Source organism: Fundulus heteroclitus, chromosome 7 (assembly GCF_011125445.2).
Source record: "Fundulus heteroclitus isolate FHET01 chromosome 7, MU-UCD_Fhet_4.1, whole genome shotgun sequence".
Lineage (NCBI taxonomy): Eukaryota > Metazoa > Chordata > Actinopteri > Cyprinodontiformes > Fundulidae > Fundulus > Fundulus heteroclitus.
In genome coordinates, this window is record NC_046367.1 from 8004707 (window position 1) to 8023102 (window position 18396).

Sequence of the window (18396 nt, forward strand, 5' to 3'; positions counted from 1 at the left end):
TCTTCCATGTAGCAAGAGGCCATGAAGCCATTATTTGGAATGCAACATAGAAATGCCCAATTACAGTTTGAAAATTAACTACTGGACAAAGACCTTGCATTTCTTTGGCCATAATGACAGCCATTACACTTGGAGGAAAAGGAGGAAGCTTGCACCATCCCTGCTGTGAAGTCCGGATGTGGTAGTGTCATATTGTGAGGGCTTTTTCAAGCTGTTGAACTAGGGGTTAAGGCTACTCTTTACCCAGACCCACTGCACAGAGGCATCCTCCGAAGGCTCTGAGTGAAAAAAACGGTGAAACTTCCTGTACATTTCTTGTTTATTAGTATCATAATAACCTTTATAAACAATTCAAGTCCAGTTACCGTCCCCACCACATAACTGAAACCACTCTCATAAAAATCACTAATGATCTGATGACAGCTGGCTCTGGTCTACTTTCTATTCTCATTCTTGTGTGCAGCCTTCGATACAACTTCTCAATCCTTACTTCTCCACAGACTATCCCCAATTGTCCATCCCTAACATCCCTCTTGATTGATTTAATTCTTATCTTACTGGCCATTCAGTTCATTCAACTTAATACTTCTGGTTCCTATTCCTTGTCTTAGGACCTGACATGGTCCTCACACATCGACACCATCTATAAGAGGCCCAGCATCTTAAGAAGTACAACCTTCCTCATGAGCTACTGACCATCTTCTACGTTGCCATCATTCAGTCTGTCTTGTGCTCATCAATCTCTGTGTGGTTCAGTTCATTCGCAAAACTGCATTGAACATTTAGAGCTGCAGAGAGGATCATCAGGACTAACCTACCATCCAGTCATGGCCTGCACAGGTCAAGGGCCAGAAAAAAGACTGTTAAAATAGCTGTTGATTCAACTCATCCTGGTCACAGGTTATTTAGCATCTGATGAACCCTTTTACAGTCAGGGTAGAGAGCTATTCTGCTGAGGGAGAAAAAAATCCCCTGTACTTACTGCTCCTGTTCTTACCTTTGTCCCTTGAAAATATATTTTCTGATATAGATTGTAGTCCACTGCCTGTTTACTCTTACTTGTCTGTTTCAGTTTCTTTACACGATGCAAGTGTTGGAATCAGAAGTCAGATTCCTTGTTTGAACCCTCAAACTTGGCAAAATAAAGTTGATTCTGAGTCATTGGCTGTCTCCAGGATCTAATTAAAATTCTCCTTCTCACATATAAAGCCCTTAATAATCAAGCTCCATCATACATCAGAGATCTGATTGTTCCGTATGTTCCTAACAGAGCACTTTGCTCTCAGACTGCAGGTCTACTGGTGGTTCCTAGAGTCTCTAAAAGTAGAATGGGAGGCAGATCCTTTAGCTATCAGGCTCCCAAGTTTTAGTCCATGATGTAGACACCCTGTCTACTTTAAAGACCAGGTTTAAAACTTTCCTTTTTGATAAAACCCCTCCTTAGAGTGGCTTAGGTTGTCCTAAGCTATCTCTGTAGTTATGCTGCTACAGGCTTATGGGCCTTTCAGACAGGACACAATGTGCTGCGCTTGCCACGAGATTCAGCACAGCACTATGCTGGCTCTGCAGTGTGCTGGCTGGGTTGCCAGTCGCTTGTTTTGTTGTCAGCAGCAAATATGCATCAGTCCCATGTACTCAGGTAACTCCTTTTTTTCAAGCAACCAAGACAGTGTGAAGTACATATTCATGATGGCTCACAATCCTTTGTTTAAAATGTTTTTTATTAACTTTAATTTTATTCTCATTCATTAATCAGCCAATTGTCCAAAGTAATTTTATGCTGAAATAGAAATATACTACTAAATAAAATTAATTGATGACAAATACTGTTTGTATAATTTATTAGTAAAACTTTTTACTACTGAAACACTTACCCTATAACTTTCTGAGCAAAGTTTAAATAAATTTATTTGTAGAGAATAATAATAATGAACGAATCAAGCACTGACATTAGATATCTGACTGATAAATTCTGTTTTAACTCATTGCAGAAAGTCAGCGAGAGTTTGAAAGCAATGTGTCAGGAGACAGGCATTCTCTATCTGCATAGGGACAGAGAACATCAGCTAAAAGCTGATCCAGCTAAGTCCTCGCGTAAAAACCTTTTAAAAGTTACTGTTTTTGTCACAGAAAGCATTATATACTTAACTTTATTCATAGCTTTTACTCCTCTCTGCCATTGCTGTTTCCATTTGACTGATTCTCTTCAACCCGGAATGGGATAGAATGGGCAATGAAGGATACACCGGACCCATCCTTCAAATCGGCGAAAAGAAGTACACATTGTCGGCCGCATTTGAAGGAGCCTTTTAAGGAGTTGGAGGACAGCCTCCATCTCAGCGCTGTGATGTAATAGGCCTACAAATGCGGTCTTTGAATCATGCAGCCTCTGAATTGAGACACACCCACAAAGACTACATTCCCTACATTCTCCTGCAACTCTCCAATTTTGTATTATTTGCTGTCATTTCAAAGTTTGTGTTTTTTGTCTCTTTTGTTCTGTCGATAGTAGCTACCGTTTTGTTTAACTGTGACACTGTCCAGGAGGGGAGCATTACCTGGGCTACAATTGCCAACAATTCATGTTCTCCTTGGCTTTCCCTGTCTTTCAGTGTTTAAGCCTGTTTCTATTCCAGTAATAGCTATTGGTTAAGCTTTGACTTCATTTCTGTTTGTGCTCTCCGTCATACTATTGACTTGAAACCTGGTTCAGAGATTATCTGCTTAGCTATGTTTCTCTCCTAGATGACGCCACCAAAGAAGCTACTACTTGCCATTACATTTTTACTTTTCTCCCACATAAAAAGTACTCCTAAATATGCTTCTGTATTATGTTTTTGCATATAATTGTCTTGTCAAACTCCCAGTTGGTAGAATCAGATAGCTGTTCACAGTGAGCCTGGTTCTGTTTCTGCTGGAAGTTTCTTCCTGTTAAAGGAGAGTTTTTCTGCCCACTGTTACTTCATGCATGCTCAGTATGAGGGATTGCTTCAAAGTCAGCAATACAATCGACTGCTTGCTGTTATTACATGTTCATCAATGCGAAAAGTCAATGACTTAATGCGACCTGCTGGGTTTCATTTGATAGAAAATGATTTAACCAGTTGGAAAATTAAATTAAACTTGACTACATTGTTTGATAACAAGGATCAATTTGGAATGGATGTACTTGACTTGGAATCTGTTTGTATGATTCAATTGAATAGACTTTGTTAAGTGCCTTGAGATAATTTTTTTTTAATTGCTGCTATATCAATAAACTGAATAAAATGAGCTCAGGTTGAAGTCCAGAATACCTTTAAGCCAAATGAGGGGTCCAACAGAGACAAGGTGAGAACAGGGAAATCCAAAAACAAGAACCTGGTCAGAGAATTGGCAAACTGGCAAAGAAGAACGTTGATTATCTACTCAGGAATGGTATTCAATAATCTGGCAACATGAGGCTGTGAGAAACCAGTATATAAAGGCAGGTCAGCAGGTGAATCGAATCAGCTTAATTGTGCCGTTATGGTAGAGCATCACATGTGCAGCAGATCACAATAATTACAATGTGCAGGAGGTGAATGAGGAAGAAGACTGAGGGTGCCTATGTAGGCTGTCAATGTGTTTATTACATAGTAAGTTAAAAATTAAAGTATGTCTGATTCTGATTTAAGCACAACATTATTCACATCCCTGTGAAGTATGAGACAAATAATGAGACAAAACTTGTTAATTCAACCAAGAAGTTTGTTTCTTCTTATAAGTGAAATAAGCATTGTCTAAATATAATAAAACAATGTTAAAGGAGTAGCAATGTTGAACATTTTTATTCAGATGCTCCTTGCAACTGCTGGCAAGCTCTTTGCATGTCTCCACAGGTATTTTTTTGACAATTTATCTTTGGTGATGAGATCCAAGTTGTTGAGGTGGGAGGACCACTTTGCCCTGACGCTAATCTTTTACTCCTCCCACAAGTTAACCCAAAGGCAGGGTTATGAACAATTTTGGAAGTTAAAGTTTCAACCTAAATGGATCTTTCAAATGGACAATGAGATAACGCACATCACCAAATTGCTTAAACAGAGATTTGAAACGTAGCAATCAAAAAACTTTGGTCACATAGAAAAGTTGTGGGCGGAGCTAAAACTACGTGTGAGCAAGGCGACATGCAAATCTGACTAAGTTACCCCTGTTTGATCAGGAGGAATGGGTCAAAATTCCAGCAGACTACTGTGAGAAACCTGTGGAAGGACACCCAAAATATTTGACTGAAGAAAAACATTTAATGGCCAGTCAACCAGGAGCCAGTAGTATGGAAGCCTCGCTTCTGTTAGTCTGTCAGTCCAGGGCAGCTGTACAATGTAGCTCACAACCGTGAATAAATGGGTGAATGACTGAATGTAGTGTAAGGTGCTTTAGAATCCTTTATTAGGTACCCCATGCTAGTAACGGGTTGGACCCCCTTTTGCCTTCAGAACTGCCTCAATTCTTTGTGGCATAGATTCAACAAGGTGCTGGAGGGATTCCTCAGGGAGTTTGGTCCATATTGACATGATGGCATCACACAGTTGCCGCAGATTTGTCGGCTGCACAACCATGATGCGAATCTCCCATTCCACCACATCCCAAAGATGCTCTATTGGATTGAGATCTGGTGACTGTGGAGGCCATTTGAGTACAGCGAACTCATTCTCATGTTCAAGAAACCAGTCTGAGATGATTCCAGCTTTATGACATGGCGCATTATCCTGCTGAAAGTAGCCATCAGAAGTTGGGTACATTGTGGTCATAAAGGGATGGACATGGTCAGCAACAATACTCAGGTAGGCTGTGGCGTTGCAACGATTGGTACCAAGGGGCCCAAAGTGTGCCAAGAAAATATTCCCCACACCATGACACCACCACCACCAGCCTGAACCGTTGATACAAGGCAGGATGGATCCATGCTTTCATGTTGTAGACGCCAAATTCTGACCCTACCATCCGACTGTCGCAGCAGAAATCGAGACTCATCAGACCAGGCAACGTTTTTCCAATCTTCTATTGTCCAATTTCGATGAGCTTGTGCAAATTGTAGCCTCAGTTTCCTGTTCTTAGCTGAAAGGAGTGGCACCCGATGTGGTCTTCTGCTGCTGTAGCCCATCTGCCTCAAAGTTCGACGTACGTACTTCTGCCCACCTTGGTTGTAACGGGTGGTTATTTGAGTCACTGTTGCCCTTCTATCAGCTCGAACCAGTCTGGCCATTCTCCTCTGACCTCTGGCATCAACAAGGCATTTCCGCCCACAGAACTGCCGCTCACTGGATGTTTTTTCTTTTTCGGACCATTCTCTGTAAACCCTAGAGATGGTTGTGCATGAAAATCCCAGTAGATTAGCAGTTTCTGAAATACTCAGACCAGCCCTTCTGGCACCAACAATCATGCCACGTTCAAAGTCACTCAAATCACCTTTCTTCCCCATACTGATGCTCGGTTTGAACTGCAGGAGATTCTCTTGACCATGTCTACATGCCTAAATGCACTGAGTTGCCGCCATGTGATTGGCTGCTTAGAAATTAAGTGTTAACGAGCAGTTGGACAGGTGTACCTAATAAAGTGGCAGGTGAGTGTATATATATATATATATATATATATATATATATATATATATATATATATATATATATATATATATATATATATATATATATATATATATATATATAAAGCCCTTTATATATATTTTCTTGTTTTTATATATATTAAAACAAGAAAATCACTAAAAATAGTTTTATAAACTCACCTCTGTTTAAAAACATTACTTTTGTCCAAAGTTATTAAGAGCTCTTAGGGACCAAATGGCTCTCCAATACCCAACCACAAACTAACTTCACCGCGGTTCTGACCAGACAACACACACTGTACGAGCAAACATATTTATCTATGATTTGTTTCCGTTCCGTCAATTTTGTATCTGGTCTGGGGACAGTTTTAGAAAGTCCTACAAAGTCCTACGCTCCTTTACGTCTGTCACGTGCCTGTTACTGACATGACGTCATCACGCCACCTGCGTCCTCAACGCGTACGCCCAGTAATACGGAAGTGCTGCCTGTTTTGTTTTGACGGAATATGATGCTTGAGCTATGCTTCGGAAAAAAGGGCCAATAGGAAGAATATCTGGTACGTCGTTGTAAATTGAGACACTTTCACTTTTTATTAGTAGAAGCTTTTACTGAAAATATGTAGTTTAATTCTACTGTTGCTTTAATGTAGCGCCACAGCTGCAATGCTATGCTAACAGCACAGAAAAACATCCTCTCCTACCGTTTTAATATGATCAGATCAGCGTTTCTCCCGTAGTTATTTTAAAGATGTTTTTTAATAGTTTTGTTGATTTTAAGTTTTCGCTGGGAATTCTTTTCTGTCTCTCTTAAAACAGAAAAACTCGGCTGTGTAGTCTTTCTAAAATGCGTCTGTTTTGGTCTTAAACAGATTATATTACGTAGAGTGGGACACCATGGAGTGAGATCAGCTTGACTTTCAAGCATAGGTTGACTGATCCTGAAAGCTAGAGAAGGTGATGATGGTTGATATTTCTATTAGGGCACTGACAATACAATTATCCACTCCCTCTTTTAAAGTCCAATTATTCTGTCATTTAAATACTGGCCCATGTGCTTAGTTTTCTTACACGAGACAGATTGAAAGGCATCTTTTGGTGACCTAGTATTCCGGCTGTAGATGATGCAAAAAGTTGATTTCATTTTCGGTCCCTTATACAGTAATGCATCGAGCTCATTGATTGTCTTACAGATTTTAAGACCTGAACCCAGACCAGGTGGAACTGCTAAGCTTCCAGTGATCCAGCCACTTGGAGCCATGGTGTGCTGCTACTCCTGCCCCAGGCTCTGCTCCCGTTCCTCGCTCTACACTCTGGCGCTGGGCTTGGGCTTTGTTACATTGGGGACCAGTCGCATTGTGCTGCTCAAATTCTCTGCCAATGCTGGTGAGTTACAGAGAATGTAACCAGTAGGATGTGTTTTTTCCCCAGCAGGAGCATGAACAGGGAAAAAATTGGACTGCCTCTTTCGTAGGTGACATGTCTTACAGCTTGTTAATCTTTTTTTTTTGGTTTTATTTTCAGAAAACAAGTATGACTTCCTCCCTGCATCTGTTAACCTGTTTGCCGAGGCTCTTAAGCTGCTCTTCTGTCTGGTTATGTCGGTCAGAGTGATAGTCAAAGGTAAACATCTGTGTCATGGTATTTACATGGGTGTGCTGATCATTCATTTCTAACATTTAACATTAATAATGTTTGTTCCTGTTGAAAAGTACCTTAAGATGCCTTATAAATAGTCTCTAAAGATGATCAGAAGGAGACCTCACATTTCAGGAGAGGAACCAGTATGATCTAAAGCTACATTCACTTTGCAGCTCTTGGTGCTCATTTCTGATTTCTTGCTGAAATTGGATTTTTTTTTAAGCGGCCGTTCATGCTACTATTAAATGCGACTGCCATCAGACTTCTGTCTGAAAGGCTCAAGACTGCAAAGCGGCTGTCATGCTTGCAATAACAGAGTTGTATGAGGAGGACATTTGGACACTGAGGCCAATACCCTTGTGTGAAGACGGGCAGTTTCTCTTCACAACAATGGCTTCCTTTACTCCCATCTCAAACCAACTTTCCTCTTTATCCGGATGCGAACATCTTCATTCCTAAAAGAGTGACTGCTGGCTTACACCACAGAATCTCTGTCTGATGATGTTGCTCTTCTGTGCTGGGCCATTCTTTTGGCCAGTGGCTTCTTTATTTTCTCGGATGTACAACTGGTCACAGTCCTCCTGGCACTTAAAGCTAGAGTTGGTGATTTTTCCAGAAGTTTCCCCAAGTCCCTTTTTGAATAACTGCACATGCGCAAGCCTGTCTAAGCTGCTCTTCCACTCTCCTGGGGGATTGCATGAAAACAATCTCCCAAATCCATTCTGATCTTTTTTCTTTCTACTGAGACAAGCATTTCGTCTGGCAACTAAACACAAGCTGTGAAACATGCTTGTAAAACAAGATGGCGGCCCCGCCTTTGTAAACAATGACAATATAGCAAAAGGTTTGCTGCTAGAGCTAAGAACAGGCTTCACTTCCCAAGTGTAACTTCAGACTAACTTAAAACAATAATAAATCAAAGTGCCTCGTCTTATGGTAATAGAAAGTTTCCTCTTTACAGTATTTTGACAGGATGTTTTCCTAAACATATATTCAGCATTGCATGTTATTCTCTTCATGGGAGCCCAGGATTGCATTTGTCATATATTGCTCTGTTCGTGCTGGCGGTTCGGCACAAACAGAGCGATGTGTAGGTACCTGACTTTTGTGAAGCGTATGCTATCAATTAGAGCGGAGTCTATAAACTAGACCCTTTCACCAAAATCGGTGAATATCAACACAGAAGTGTAGTTGATTATATTCAAAAGGAATGCTAAAGGATGTAGAATTTTTCAGGATTACAACTTTCTAAAAACTGTACCTCGCCCTGATAACAGCAACAGGTTAATGGCGTTTTTTTTTCTTATGTTGGCAATAGTTACCTGTAATGAAACCTCTACCGCTATCATCACTTTGCATCAAATTGTCCTCCAACAACAAATGTTTTTCTACATAATCAAGTTTCCTCTGATGCAGAGCGTGCGGTGGGAGCTCATCTAGCATGCATTATGTAAGTAGTAAATGGCCTGTACTTGTAAAGCGCTTTCTAAAGTCCAGAGGACTCCAAAGCCATTTACACAACATTCAGTCATTCACACGCTGACGGTGGTGAGCTCCATTGCAGCCTCACCTACCCTGGGGCAGACTGACAGAAGTGGGAATCCCCTACAATCAGTACCACTGGGCATTGCTGGTGAGGTGTTTTGCCCAAGGACAGGACTGAGCCAGTCGGGAGTGGGGTTATGAACCGACAACTCAATGGTTACAGGATGAACTCCTAACTCCTAGCGCCACCTTTGTGTGGTGAATACTTTAAAGAAGTATAAGGGTGGACATCAGAAGACTGCTGCAAATGTATTTTTGCTGAAGAATCCTTCTGATTGTTCGAGACATCTGGAAAATCATTTGAAGAGGAACCAGTCAGAACTATCATGGTCACGACAGGAAAGCATCCTGATACAGGCCGCGTGTGAAAAAAAAGAATCACAGAGAATAACAAAAGAAAAAGGAATAACAGAAAAAAAACAATCAATCTAAGAGATTAGGCTTTCTCACACATCTGTCCAAGGACATGGCTGTGAATAAAGAGTGGGATCTCTGGTAAAATGGGAAAACGCATCACAAAGTGATGATCACAAAGGGGCTTGAAGAGCATGATGTAACAGTTTGGGCCTGTGATCTGAAAACTCCCCAGTTCTTAAAGCTATTTAGAACCTGAAGGGCAAGTACTAAAACTCGCTAGTGAGATGTTCCAAAGAACTGCATCAGTACGTCACTATAAACATCTTTTTCTGTTCGTTTGGACCCGGCGTTTATAGATTCTAAAATAGATCACGGCCCACTGAGACTGTAAATCAGCAGAGATCCTGGTTGCCCAATCAGCCGTACTGTGCTGGCTTTTCTAATATGACTTCATAATGTGGCTAATTACCAGAGACCTTCAGTGGAGGGGACTCAAGCACTAAGCAGGGAGTCTAATTAATTTGGATCAGAAGCTGAATTTGAAAGACTGTAACACTTGGCAGTGCTGAGCATTAGTGAGCGTACAACAGTTTACACTTCCTGTCATGTGGCATAAAATGTGTGAGTAGCTCTCAGTGTAATCATATTGTAACTTTCAACAGAAGCAGTTACTTCTAGTTTTGTGCACCATTTTAAGTCCAGCACATTTTGGCCCTCTGACATTTTACAATTTTTTTTTACCTTATCAGCGTCTGTCTGGATCTGGCATGTTTTTATCATTATTACAGTCTGACTTGATTCTACTTAGTCAGAGGTTTTGTGCAGACTTTTCAGTCTCTGAGGAGAATATTTAATGCTATCAACCTCCATGAGATGGTAATTGATGGAAAAAATATTGGTAGCATGTTTTCAGTCAGCCAATGAGCTGTCAGCCCAGTTCTTATGAGATGTGGCTGTTTTTGTTCTCAGAGGGAAGATCATGCAGAGATCTGGGCTGCGCCTCCAGCGCCTCCTTCCTGATCTCTCTGAAGTGGGCTGTCCCTGCGTTCCTCTACTTTCTGGACAACCTCATTATCTTCTACGTGATGACCTACCTGCAACCGGTGGGTAAACAGTTAGATGCGTAATCTCTTCACACAGTGCCTTACGGAGGTGTTCGGAACTTATTTTAACTTTCCTCATTTAGTCACATTACAACCACAAACTTCCGTGCATTTTATCCGGATTTTATTTGATAGACCAACACCAAGTAGGACGTCATTAAAGTGGAAGGAAAAATAATTATTGTTTTAAGATTTCAAAAAAAACTCTTTAAAGTGATGGGCATTTGTAGTCAGCCCCCCTTAACTCATTTGTATCGTGAATTGGCTCTATATACAGGACTGTCTCAGAAAATTAGAATAATGTGATAAAGTTCTTTATTTTCTGTAATGCTATTAAAAAACATGAAATGTCATACATTCTGGATTCATTACAAATCAACTGAAATATCGCAAACCCTTTTATTGTTTTAATATCGCTGATTATGGCTTACAGCTTAAGAAACCCAAATATCCTATCTCAAAATATTAGAATATCGTGAAAAAGTTTACTAGTAGGCTATTCAACTAATCACTTGAATCGTCTAATTAACTCGAAACACTGCAGGGTTTCCCGAGCCTTGAAAAACACTCAGCTTGGTTCAGTAAACTAAATCACAAGTATGGTAGTGGTTAAGAGATGACATAAGATTCTCACAGTAACTGGTGTACTGACCATGGCATTACTGTCCTTGATTGGCCTGCCAATTCCCCTGACCTGAACCCCCATAGAGAATTTGTGGGGTATTGTGAAGAAGAAGCTGAAAGACACCAGAGCCAACAATGCAAATGAGCTAAAGGCCGCTATTGAAGCATCCTGGGCATCCATAACACCTCAGCAATGCCACAGGCTGATTGCCTCCATGCCACGCCGCATTGATGCAGTAATCTGTGCAAAAGGATTCCCAACCAAGTACTGAGTGCATTAATGGACATTTTCAAATGTTTGATTTTGTTTTGCTGTTATATATATATCTCTTTTTTTTTACTTGGTCTGAAGAAATATTCTAATATTTTGAGATAGGATATTTGGGTTTCTTAAGCTGTAAGCCATAATCAGCGATATTAAAACAATAAAAGGCTTGCGATATTTCAGTTCATTTGTAATGAATCCAGAATGTATGACATTTCGTGCATTTAATTGCATTACATAAAATAAAGAACTTTATCACAATATTCTAATTTTCTGAGACAGTCCTGTAAATAAAATTGAATTGAATGGAACTCCAATACCCCTAAATAAAATGTATTGCAACCAATTGCCTTTAGAGATCGCCTAAACAGTAAATAGAGTCCCCATGTGTGTAATTTAATCTCCGTACAAATGTAACTATTCTGTTTCTGGCTTCAGAGGTTTATTGGAGAACATTAGAGCAGTGGGTCCCAACCCTGGTCTTCAGCGACCACTGTCCTGCATGTTTTAGATGTGTCTCTGTTCCAGCACACCTGATACCTCCACTGCAGCCATCAAGTGCTCCAGAAGCCTCTTAATCATCCATTCATTTAAGTCTGGTATGTGCCGGCCGGGAGACACCTGAAACACGAAGGACAGGGGTCCCTGAGGACCATGGTTGGGAACCACTGCATTAGAAAACCAGCATGGTCATGAAGAGCAGTGGGAGCTTTGAACCGTTTTCTGTTCAGTGAGATAATTTGTGGGCTAAAACCCGATTTTTTTTGTATGCATTTTAAACATTGTTTTTTTTTTAATGCTTAAAAAGCCTCCTTCATTCATTTATTTCTGAGGGTCTGCAGGGTTTCATACAATGACTGTTTCTCTTCTGGTTTCCAGGCCATGGCAGTGTTGTTCTCCAACTTCGTCATCCTGACCACAGCTGTTCTCTTTAGAGTTGTTTTAAAGTAAGTGGGCGCTGCCCAACACAACATTTCCCTGTTTGTTCCTAGTCTAAGATATGACTATTCATACAAAAAGTAAAGGTGCTTTTCCATACCTTGTTTTTGCGTGACCTTGTTCAATAGATGTCCTTAAACTGGTGTTTGGCAGCTTCAGACTCAACGCTGTCCCAAAGCACAGACTCTCTTAATAGTGGAATAAAAGATTTTAATGCTATGCTCCAACTTACTACTTTGAATGATTCATTGTTTTGTCAAACTGGACACGTTTCCGTTCTCCTTCAGGAGGCGCCTGTCTTGGGTTCAGTGGGCATCTTTAGTTATCCTTTTCCTGGCCATCGTCTCCTTGACAACAGGATCAGGGGGCAGCCAGAACTCCATAGCGGTGCCAGGCCTCCACTCAAATCCCCTCTCCACCCCCTCCAACTCCTGCATTCTCTACACCCAGCTCCTGGAGCAGATGAAAAACAGCAGGTAAGAGGCATCTATTAACTACATTAAATAAGCTTTAGTTGAAGAGGGAAAAACAGGAAAAAGCTGCATCTCCTCTAAGGAAAATAGGACTTTTTTAATCCGTCCTTCAGTTTTCTGGGTTTTGGTTGGGCAGAGGGACTAACGTCTTTCAAGAAAAAATAGTTATGCCTTTAAAAGAACTGAGGGTCTCATGCAGAAGGGCCTTCACATGGGGTATACCTAGCACTAAAATAAAAAAATCACTTGAAGTTGCAATGGCCTCTCCTTGGCCTGTTGACCAGTTAGGGAAATACAGTCCAGCAATCACAGATTTGATAAAATCATCAAACAGTAAAACAGAAACTACAAATGTAATGCTACCTTCAGCTTGTAACAACAGATCCTGGCTGCTAACGTCATCTAGCTAAGCTGTTAAAATAGGCTATCATTCACTCACACTCTTCACAACATAAGATACTCTGAGGTAAAAGGGAATTGATTTAACCATCTTTACCTGCTTACCTGCTTCTCTACCGGTGCAGCACCTGCTTGTGCTGCACCGGTAGAGAAGTTCAGTATTTGGATACGTTTCATTGAAAGTGGTTGGAGGTCTGTCAAATAAGGAGAAACAACAGGGGCACAAAGACCGTGGTTTCTGTTTTGTGAATTTTAATTTTAAATCCAGAGCATTAGCAGTCTCCTGTATGGCCATATCCAGCAGTTTGTTGTTGTGAAACCTAAAATGAACCAATTGAGCCCAATAAGGTATCTTGTGGGGGAAGCTTGGAGCTCTTAATAGGCCAACAAGATCCTGACGTGACTAAACGACGAGTTTACTCACCATTCGCAGCCCAGACAAAACCACTCAATTTATTCAATTAATTTGAATATTTAATGGAGTTTTAAGCGCTACTTATTACTCTAATACAGTAAAATATTTGGCTATCCAAACATTTCCATCCTATTTTGAGACAGTTGTGACAAATTACTTAATCATTTATTAATTGAATTTGTAGATTACTTATGTTTTAATTATATAAATGCTCATAAGATTAGTTGGGTCTCAACTTCTATAAATCCGTCTTTAGTCAATTCTTCTCCCTTCTCAGGAGCTCTACGGATGATCCTTTAAGAAACCAAAGAGATTTTTCTGTGTTTGTGAGGATTCATAATTTAGCTAAAATCAAAATGAAATTTGATGCTTAAGTTAAATGTAGAGTAGATGATTTTTCCAGAAATATAAGTAAGAAACACCCAAGTCCCTTTTTAAATAACCATGCATGCGCACGACCGTCTTAACTCCTCTTCCGCTCCTCAGGCGGATTGCGTGAAAAAAATCACCCAAATCCACTCTTTTCCTATTTCTTTCTACTGAGCCCTTCCTCTTCTTCTCATAAACATGAATGCAGTTGGCTGCTTGCAACTCTCAGCTATGTTCAAAGTATACGGTGAGAGAAGTTGCGCTACAATGAACAGCTAACACTGAAGCTAACCGCTAAGCTAACCAGATACATAAACACTGGGAGTGCGGATGTGCAGCCAGCAAGTGGAAACTAAGAATAAACGAGCACGCACACTGGCGTTACATGAGCGTGTCAGAATGATTGGCATGTGGGACGACCAATAGATGAGGCGATGCCCTTGGATGTTGAGGGACAGAGGGGGGCGAGAGCAGGACGAGACATGAAGGCATCTGATTGGTTCTTTCCATTTGGACCGAATGACAGGATTGGTCAGAGTTTTTACAGGCCTGCAGCTCTGACAGAGATTTAATTTTTTACCATCCTTTTTCTGAATGCATAATGTATTGACTACTGTCAGGATGGAAGGACCATTTGACTTATTATAACAAAAAGGGTTCTGAACAGGATTACCAACTATAGCTTTAAAATTGTGACATTGATGAGAACTGAAAACCAACAAAATCAAGAATTAGATATGACTAACCAAACCAATCTCTTTTCACTACTGATTAATAAAACGAACAAGGTCACATAAATGCAAAACTAATTCCAGCCCACACATTACTGATTAAAGAAGGAATAACAGGGAAATGAACACTGAGAACAGCCCTCCTTAAACTGATTAAAAACCCAAGAATTACCTAAAGCTTATTGGTTTCGCAGAAGCCAAAATAAGAGTTTTATGGCCCAGTACTCAATATGAATCCTTAACTTTAATCTAAAGGAGAACCTCTCAGAACCTTAGTGGTCATCCAACCTTGCCAGTACCAGACAATCGCCAGGCACAGAAATATTGGGAGAGCACCTGCCAAGAGGTTTGGTTTGTTCTATTAGCGGCCACGCACTCGGCCCTCGTCTCTTTGTCAGCCGGATCTGAGAGAATCTCTCTCATGTCTAACATTCAGGTAACCTGCATGGGTTAGAGCTTGCTTTAACTAAATCTATGAACCTCACAGGCTCAATAGGATCTGTAAACGCTTCTCTGGTTTCAAATCTCAGTTGTCTGTGTTTCACTAAACTATAAAGAACCAAATGGGGCTCTTCTGTTAGCCATCACACAACAGTACCCAGGAGCAACACATTTGTCTGCTCTACCAAACGGTCCAACCATCTTGATGATATTTGTCCCTGACGAGAACTGAAAGATGGCCCACAAATTACCGAGGCCCTCGTAGTTACAACCTGTTCCCGCTGTAGTGAGCTTGTTGTCCCTGTTGTGTGCAGCGCCTCTGAATCGTGGACGTCGTCGCTGCCCGGTCAGGCCTGGAGGGACAGGATAGTGGGGAAGATGCAGTCTCTAGGTGTGGGTCACATCCTGCTCATCCTGCAGTGTTTCATCTCTGCCATGGCCAACATCTACAACGAGAAGATTCTCAAAGAGGGCGACCAGCTTACGGAGAGCATCTTCATTCAGAACAGCAAACTGTGAGGATGGGATGGAGGAAACATTAAAGCAGCAGGAGCGCCGTGTTCTGTGATGGTCCTCATCGGGCTTGGCTGTACGTTTTTTGTTTTTTTGCAGGTATGTCTTTGGCGTGGTGTTTAATGGTCTGACTCTGGGGCTCAGCAGTGACGCTCGAGGACTCACCATTCACTGTGGCCTTCTCCACGGACATAACATTTACTCTTTGGCATTGGTGCTGGTCACTGGTGAGTACTGACAGATAGTGCTGCAGCCTGAGGTCCACTGAGCATCAGGAGAAAGTCAGATTAATCTTTTTCTTCTCTCTTAGCTGCCCTGGGTTTATCTGTTGCCTTCATCTTAAAGTTCAGGGACAACATGTTCCACGTTCTGACGGGCCAGATCACCACCGTACTAGTCACCGGATTCTCGCTCTTCCTGTTTGACTTCCGCCCCTCGCTGGACTTCTTTCTGCAGGCCCCCATAGTCCTGCTAGCCATTTTTATTTACAACGGCAGCCGACCAAAAGACCCAGAGTACAGCCTACAACGGGAGAAGCTGCGGGTCATCAATGGAGAGGTGTTCGAGAGGTCCAGAGGGGTAAGCAGCAGACGGCAGCACACTAACACGGTGCGGTCAGCTAGGAGCAACCATGAAGCTGCTTCTTCCGCCTCCGCATTCAAGGTTTCTGATTCCATATCAGCAGAATAACTTGCTGTTATTGCACGGGACCCATATGTGACATAATTCTGTTGATAGTTTTGTAAAGCAGAGTTAAAGTGTAAGAATCTGGTAACTTTGATCTGCTTCTATTGTGTGCACACTTCTAGGTCTTCAAGTACAGGAACGGGCTTACAAAAACAAACAGCAGGTTTTAAACTGCAGTTTAAAAATGTAAAGTATTTTCCCCTCAGAGCTCCGACAGTACTCAGTACTTTTCTCTAACATCTAAACCAAACTTAGAGTTTGCACTCAACGTTCTGTTGGCCTGGTAGGATTATCTTCACTTAAAGTGTCTTGTAACAAGTATTCATACGCCCGAACCCGTCATCAAATGTGCCTAGACCTTAAGCGGTGCGTAGTAGCGCTGGGTGGATGTTTCAGGTCGTTGTCCTGCTGGAAGGTGTACCTCCACCTCCGTCTGAAGCCTTCTGCAGCTTCTAACAAGATTTCTTCAGGATTGTCCCAATTTAGCTCCTTCCCTCTTGGAAACAGTACGGTCACAGGACAAAGGAGAAAGTCTTATGGTTTGATGAAACTAAATAATTGAATGCTTTAAGATACACAGTATCTTCCAAAAGTAAGTACACCCCTCCCATTTTTGTAAATATTAAATTTTATCTTTTCATGGAACAATATGAACATATGGCACTTTGATGCAATTTATGGCCGTCAGTGTACAGCTTGTATAGCAGTGTGACTCAACACAGCCACTATTTTCACCGCTGGCAGCAAAAGTGAGTACATCCCTCCGCGAAAAGGTCCAAGTCGTGCCCAGAGTGTCAACATTTTGTGTGGCCACCATTATTTTTCAGCAATACCTCAACTGGAGCGTCACACGTCGCCACTAGAATCCTCCTCATCTCCTCCATGTGGACACAACGGAGCTGGTGGACCCTGCTCTCCTCCACCTTCTGTTAGAGGATGCCAGATGCTCGATAGGGTTTAGGTCTGCTCTTGCCAGTCCAGCGCCTTTACCCCTAGTCTCTTTAGCAAGGCAGTGGTCATCTTGCAGGTGTGTTTGGGTTGGTATCTGGTTGGAATACTGCCTTGCTCTACCTCAGTATGTCAGCAGATGTTAGAAATCACGGTTACCTCAGTGAGCTGTAACTCCCCACGGCCAGCAGCACTGATGCAGCCCCAAACCATGACACTCCTGCCACCATGCTTGACTTTAGGCACAACACACTTTTCTTTGTACTCCTCTTGGTGTCAGGACATGGCTCCAGTAACCAACGTCCTCAGTTTGCTTGTCTTCAGCAAACTATCTACAGCCCTTTTTGTGCACCATCTTTGGAAGAGGTATCTTCTGAGACGACAGCCATGCACTGACATGCTGACCCCCCCCCCCCCACCCCTTCAACCTCTGCAGCAATGCTGGCAGCACTCATACGTCTGTCTTCAAAAGACAACCTCTGTATATGACGCTCAGCACAGGCGCTCCACCACTGTTCAACCATGGCAAGGCCCGCTGTGAGGGGCAGCTGTCCTGTTGAACCGCTGTGTGGTCTGGCTAGCGAGCTGCGGCTCAGTTTCAGGCCGTTACCTCCTCATAGCCCAGGCCATCTTCATTTGTTGCATCAGAAAGACCTGTCATCTTAACAGAGGGTGCTTAAGCTTTGTAAATCCAGTGTAAATGTGGCCGATATCTCAGTCCGCGCACGTCGTTCGCCTGGAGTTGGCCGCCCCCTGTACTCATTCTGTTGTCCTCTTTGTTTCTGCTGTTGCAGGACGGCGAGGAGCTGGAGCTGCTCGCTAAGGCCAACACAGACAGCGAATCTGACGAGGAATCCTTGTGATCCCCGAGTTTGGGGCATGCAGTTGCTGCTAAAACTACACCGCACAGAAGTTCTAAGCTCTTCACACAGCAGGATCTCTGTCAAGGCATTTATTTGAACGACTGCGAGTGGATAAGCAGTAACTAATGGTGTTCAACGTGAGGTTCTAACTTATATTCTGAAATGTGCCTGTTTGTGCATGACTGCTGTCATTTATGTTGCGACAGAACAGTGGGATGTAAAAAAAAAAAAAACAATTAACAGCATTTAGCATTTGGGGTCATTAACAATTGTTTTGTATAAATATTCCTCCAATGCTTCCAGCTGGTTACTCTATTTGGCTGCTGAGCTGGGTTTGGGATACCATCAGGCTTTGGACTTTTGAAATATGGAAACGTCTATAGAAAAGTCTATTACATCATGTTATTCTGTAATGTACGCTGTCAATGCTGGACTCATGTTGAGGCACTGACCTGACTCATGTCATTGTATGTATGTATGTATGTATATATATATATATATA

The 18396-nt window shown here is 41.9% G+C and overlaps 1 protein-coding gene across 2 annotated transcripts; it reads left to right on the forward strand.

Moving 5' to 3' along the window:
* Positions 1-6019: 6019 nt before the first annotated feature.
* On the forward strand, positions 6020-18127 carry slc35a5 (solute carrier family 35 member A5). 2 transcript variants are annotated; one of them, XM_012876342.3, is made up of 10 exons: positions 6020-6141; positions 6775-6967; positions 7106-7204; positions 10094-10227; positions 11996-12063; positions 12343-12531; positions 15198-15398; positions 15496-15623; positions 15707-15975; positions 17826-18127. In XM_012876342.3, exons 2-10 carry the CDS (start codon positions 6841-6843, stop codon positions 17892-17894), a joined length of 1284 nt encoding a protein of 427 aa, XP_012731796.1. In that variant the 5' UTR covers positions 6020-6141; positions 6775-6840; the 3' UTR covers positions 17895-18127. The 2 variants fall into 2 exon arrangements, with proteins under 2 accessions (XP_012731796.1, XP_021179165.1); XM_021323490.2 differs by lacking the exon at positions 6020-6141 and adding an exon at positions 6457-6538.
* The last annotated feature ends 269 nt before the right edge of the window (positions 18128-18396 follow it).

Coding starts and splice junctions, on each gene's coding strand:
- slc35a5 (XM_012876342.3), top strand. CDS start 6,841: ATGGTGTGCTGCTACTCCTGCCCCAGGCTCTGCTCCCGTTCCTCGCTC. Junction 6,968..7,105: donor CAAATTCTCTGCCAATGCTG/GTGAGTTACAGA, acceptor TTTTATTTTCAG/AAAACAAGTATGACTTCCTC. Junction 12,532..15,197: donor GAGCAGATGAAAAACAGCAG/GTAAGAGGCATC, acceptor TGTTGTGTGCAG/CGCCTCTGAATCGTGGACGT.